We start from the raw sequence: 5,985 nt of genomic DNA on the forward strand, positions 1-5,985 counted from the left end.
GTCCCAACCCTCGAACTCAGCACCGCCTTCCTAACCTGCAATCTTCTTCCTGACCTCTCTGTCCCCACCCCCACTCCTGCCTATCCCCCTCCCCTTAACCTCCTTCCACCTATCGCATTTCCAACACCCCTCCCCCAAGTCCCTACTCCCTACCGTTTATCTTAGCCTGCTGGACACACTTTCCTCATTCCTGAAGAAGGGCTCATGCCCGAAACGTCAATTCTCCTGCTCCTTATATTCTGCCTGACCTGCTGCGCTTTTCCAGCAACACATTTTCAGCTCTAAATGTGGTTATTGTCATGATGTAGACAATTCCAGCAGCTAATTCAAGCACAAGTCCCAGAAACAGCAAATGACCAGCTGCAATTAAGATTTTTTTTGTTGGAATTAGTAAAAGATAAATGAGAAATCAAACATCTCTGTTTTGGTCATCTTCAAATACTGTCATGGTATCTTTACATTCACCTGAATGGTTACACAGGCCCTTTGGTTAATATCCAACTCAATAGAGTGTATCTCCAACAATGCAGCACCTCCTCAGTACTGAACTGAGGCATTATTTACTTACAGGCTCAAACATACAATCTGGGTTGCGTTCAACCAAACCCAACCGGAATCCACTAACAAAACTCTTCACCAAGGTTTCAAAGATATGGGGCACAAACAAAACGGGTCAGGAATGACAGTAACATTTTCTGTGGCAATATAAGTTCACAGGCTATTACCAATGATGTAAAAATGAAATAGCTTCTAACTTCCAATTAGTTGTAGAGTAGTTGGGGAGCTGGTGATGTTGTGGGATTTGGTGATCTCACAACATAGGCTAATCCACTGGAGACATAGTTTTGATTCCCACATTTGAAGTTGTTGGAACTTCATGAATTTATTTTTAAAATTTGTAATTGAGGATTGGTAAAGGTACAATCAGGAAATATAGGTGCAGTGTAGGTAATGGTACATTTAATGGGAAAACAACAAAGTGGAGTTGAGATCACAGTCCAATCAGCCATGATCTTATTGAACAGTGGAGAAGGCACAAGTTGCTGAGTGGATTCCTGCTCCTAATTGATGTTCCTATATCCTGAAGATGGATGAGATTGAGGGATATAATTAGAAAGTGAATAAATAAGAGTCATCCATTAAAAACTAACAGGCTCGTTTGGATAATGGTCTTTTCCTGTGCTTATAAATTCAGATAAGTTCAATAGTGATCAATCAAACAGCGCTAAAACTTCAAAGCCCAATGCTGTCCAACAGTTCACGCTAATTGCTAACCAGTCAAAGTCACGTCTGACGCTGTCACCATCTCATTAAATGCCAATTAAGTTGATGGGAGATGCAAGATGTTTCAATGCAATTTACTGCTCCTAACTGGACTGTTGTGTATTTGCTCAGGTACCTGATACGCTCAGACCCATTGGCCAATGTTCAAAATGGCTCCCATAGCCAGAAAAGCAGCTCTTTTCGGCTATTCCCTTCCAATGAGGCAGCAAGGAGTGAAACGCAGCTATGAACACTGGTCCTGTAAGACTGAAGACCCACTTTTTGTATCTGCAAGTTGGCTGTTCTCTCCAAGCACTGGGGCACATGGCTCCATCTATTTTTAAAAAAAAAGCTGCTCTGATCATTTGAAGAGATTTGAAGTTTTCTGAAAGAAGTTTACAGATTGAAAAGCACACTCATTGGTGATGTTACTCTAATCAGACCTCAAAACACATCTGGATTCAATAATACAGCCACCATCTGGATAATAACTGAATGACTCAACCAGGAGCAGCATGCAAAAGAGGAGGTCAGGAACAGACAATGGTCTTATTTTATATGTTTTTATATCATATAAAGTGCAACGTGTGCAGTTTACCATGTATGGCACAGTATATTTATTGACAAATGGCACACTGGAGACAAATGGTACAATTTTATTTGTGGCTGAACAATTGTCTTTGGTGCTTTCTACTGAATAGTATCCGTGGCATTAGTGCATGTATGGACAAAGCATCAAGCCTTCCACTGTTCACATGCCGAAGTCGCTCTCTCAACAGTTTCACAAAGAAATTTTTGGTGCCAAAGGGACAAGAAACTTAATAAGGTTTTGAAAAGAGTTTGCACACTTTACCATGACACACAGTGCAGGAGGAATTGCCATCTCGGATGTGGTTTGTGCAGTCAGATGTCTTTCTAACCTGTGTTAATCTTCAATCCAACTGAATCGAGAGCGAGATTCCAGTTTTCAATATGTAGCAAAGGTGAAGATCTGAGCTAGAAAAGTCAGGTGATATTTAAGAGCAAGCAAACTGCAAATATCATTAGAGTGAGAACAAACTACTTGCAAAGATAATAGAGGAGAGGTGGGCTATCTCATTTCTATTGCAGACTGTCAAGCCATTTAATGATTTTTTTTAATTCACTCTGCAACAAAATGTCGTCCACCACAGATACATGCTGCAATCATCCTGATATTAGTACATAAGTTTGACAAGACCAGTACATTGCTCTCTTTCTGCCAATGTAGAGAGAAAGGCCCAGGCTCAGGAAGCCTGTCAAAAGGGAAGATACAGAAACATAGGGCAAATACTAAAAAATCTGAAAGAGTTCTCGAGTCTATTTGCTTTGTACAGCTCATCCAGTTCTTTATCGGTTTTGTGATCTTTTGTGTGAGAGCTCTGAAGAAATGCTGGAATTTGTGACTGAATTTACATGAACTGAATCCACGAATGTTCAGAACTAGTTAGATGCATTTTTCTTTTCCAGAAGAATCAAAAACGCAAACAGTGGGGTAGTTATTATAACCAGGCCCTGAAATACAAACAGTGAGGTAGGTATTATAGACCAGGCCCGGAAATACAAACAATGGGGTAGGTATTATAGACCTGGCCCGGAAATATAAACAATGGGGTAGTTACTATAACCAGGCCCGGAAATACAAACAATGGGGTAGGTATTATAGACCAGGCCCGGAAATACAAACAATGGGGTAGGTATTATAGACCTGGCCCGGAAATATAAACAATGGGGTAGTTATTATAACCAGGCCCGGAAATACAAACAGTGAGGTAGGTATTATAGACCAGGCCTGGAAATACAAACAATGGGGTAGGTATTATAGACCAGGCCCGGAAATACAAACAATGAGGTAGGTATTATAGACCAGGCCTTGAAATACAAACAATGGGGTAGGTATTATTATAGATCAGGCCCGGAAATACAAACAATGGGGTAGGTATTATAGACCAGGCCCGGAAATACAAACAATGGGGTAGGTATTATTATAGACCAGGCCCGGAAATACAAATAATGGGGTAGGTATTATAGACCTGGCCCGGAAATATAAACAATGGGGTAGTTATTATAACCAGGCCCTGAAATACAAACAGTGAGGTAGGTATTATAGACCAGGCCCGGAAATACAAACAATGGGGTAGGTATTATAGACCAGGCCCTGAAATACAAACAATGGGGTAGGTATTATTATAGACCAGGCCCGGAAATACAAATAGTGGGGGAGTTATATACACCAGGCCCGGAAATACAAATAATGGGGTAGGTATTATAGACCAGACCTGGAAATACAAACAGTGGGGTCGGTATTATAGACCAGGCCCTGAAATACAAACGGTAGGGTCGATATTATAGACCAGGCCCTGAAATACAAACAGTGGGGTAGGTATTATAGACCAGGCCCTGAAATACAAACAGAATCTCTCACACTGAACTTATAAATTGCATCATGTAACGTTTAGCCTCAATGCAAGATGGATATGTTCTACAATGCCAACTTGTCTAATGCCACTCAGATGCCATAATTTGCATTAGCCTTGTCTCCATCCTGCCATCCCTCAACCCCTGAACCCCCGCCCCCAGCAAGACTCTATAAGCCACTTAACATAAATGGGCCGCACATACATGCCTGTGTAATGTGTACCATTTGTACATAAGCAACAGCCGTCTGGGTTTTACAAGATGTTGCAAGTACCTTTGTCTACAGCTACCACTCACCTAGCCTCAGTGTGAAAGATGGGTTACTGAGAGCAGTTCTCACATTGTGCACACATTTGAACCCAGTTATTTTGCTGCAGCTGCCTTTAGCTAAAACATGGCGTTAAATGTACTTTCAAAATAAGCTCAGCGCCTTCATAACAACTTCATAGACCAGAGTGGGGCCGGGGTTTGAATTGCAATTGTACATTTACTCAGGCAAGCGTGTTTGCTTTTGCTTGGGTCAGTAAGATGGACACAAACCTCTTGAAACTATTGTGCTGTGGCTCTTCTGGCTGACAGCAGGAATAGGCCTTGTTAGAACACGGGATTCAACGTAAGTAGTCAGGAGTAAGATTGGAACAGTGTGAAATTCTAACTGAGCTTTGTGTACATAAACAATGATAAGCATCAGTGTAATATGCAAACCAAAGGGTGAGTTTTGAACGAAAGAAGCTGTATACCTTTGTTGGCTGTCATGGTTGATCACAAATGGCGCCAATGATTTTGTTTCCTGATGAATGATGGGAAACTATTGACCATGCTCCAAGAGCTCAGTCAGACCCATTGGCTTGGCTGTAGTGCAGGGAGCTTCAGTTAGCCAATCCCTCCCCAAGGTTACCCTCTCCTCTGAACCAATTCCCCCTGTAATGGGACAGATGCAATTGTGGGAAACAAATGCATGCATCACCTTGAGCAAGCTGACAAGTTGGGGTGGACTGAGACCATATAGCCCAATCCTTTCAAAGTTCAAAATAGCAGCCCAGATCATGCTTTTATTTCGTAAATGTTAATACGGTGGCATGCCACTCATTAAGATGGAGCTTCCATAACCTGTTAAGTCATTCATGTCTTTTGATAAAAGTACCTGCAAAAAAAATGAAATCTATTGCCGACTGCATTTCCAGTGCTCAACTCAGTATTTAAGACAATGAAAGATCATTGGTAAAAGAGCTAGAAGCTTTGGTTTTTTAGGAGTTAGAACGCACTGCCTGATAGACATTCATTCAATAAGAGCCTTTGACAGGGAACTGGGTAAATATTTGGATGACAAAATGTTGCAGGGATTCTGGTGAAAGACAGGGTAGTGGGATTAATTGGATTGTTCTTCGAAAGGGCTGGCACAGACTTGATGGCCCGAATGTTGCGTTCTCCAGTGCTGTACTATTTTATGATCCTATGACCTTTCTGTTGACCTTTTTTCTTGTATCTTGTTTTCTGAATTATACAGTATTGCTTTGAAGCAAAGATGTCATGATTTTATACTGTTCTTAAATAAAGTGTCTATGTTTTGTGTGAATGTGAAAAAAAAATTAAAAGAAAACAGCTGCATGCAGCCGTGGATTGACTCTATGAGCAGTCTCGTCATTTTGTCTTCCATGGATCTTATGATATTTATCCCAAAGTTGCTTTGTTATTTCAGGGGAGTGTGTTGCAATTACTTGATGAACTCTAGTAAGTATAACTGCTCCCATCCAAAATAAAAATATATTCCTCAAAGTGTACCCGCTCATATTAAAAAAAGCAATCTTTTAAAAAGCTAAGTGCATGGTGACCATTGTTAATCATCATTAAATCCCATTGATGCCCTCAAGGGAAGAATTCTGTTCACTAATGTTCTTTTGGGAAGGAAATCTGCCGTCCTTACCTAGTCTGGCCTCCACGTGACTCCAGTCCAACAGCAGTTGACACTTAACTGCCCTCAAAATGGCCCAGAGAGCCACTCATTTGCAGGTGAATCATGGATGACCCATCGGTGCTGGCCTGGCCTGTGATGCCCAGATTTTGAACAAAAGTATCATTTGTCTAAAGTAACCAGTGCCTTGGTGCAAAAGCAGATGGATTCAATTGAATTCAATTCTTGAATCTTTAAACCATTAAAAAACAATTATTGCATAAGAATAAGTGGAGGCAAAAGTAGGCCATTCAGCCCAGATCATGCCTGATGCACTTGTGACTTCAATTCCATATTCTTATTGCTCTCTCGACCCTTAAATGCCTTGAAGATCA

General features: G+C 41.1%; 1 protein-coding gene across 4 annotated transcripts in view; it reads left to right on the forward strand.

Annotated features, from left to right (window-relative positions):
* Positions 1–4,839, forward strand: part of kcnt1b (potassium sodium-activated channel subfamily T member 1b) — a 416,882-nt gene extending 412,043 nt beyond the window's left edge. For 3 of the 4 annotated variants that reach the window (XM_043720458.1, XM_043720459.1, XM_043720460.1), the window contains one exon: positions 1,396–4,839. In XM_043720458.1, the coding sequence (XP_043576393.1) occupies positions 1,396–1,513 (118 nt within the window). In that variant the 3' untranslated portion in view covers positions 1,514–4,839. The remainder of the gene's footprint in view (positions 1–1,395) is intronic. The other variant, XR_006316044.1, reaches the window with a different exon arrangement.
* The last annotated feature ends 1,146 nt before the right edge of the window (positions 4,840–5,985 follow it).

This window comes from Chiloscyllium plagiosum, chromosome 30 (assembly GCF_004010195.1).
Source record: "Chiloscyllium plagiosum isolate BGI_BamShark_2017 chromosome 30, ASM401019v2, whole genome shotgun sequence".
In the NCBI taxonomy this organism is placed as follows: domain Eukaryota; kingdom Metazoa; phylum Chordata; class Chondrichthyes; order Orectolobiformes; family Hemiscylliidae; genus Chiloscyllium; species Chiloscyllium plagiosum.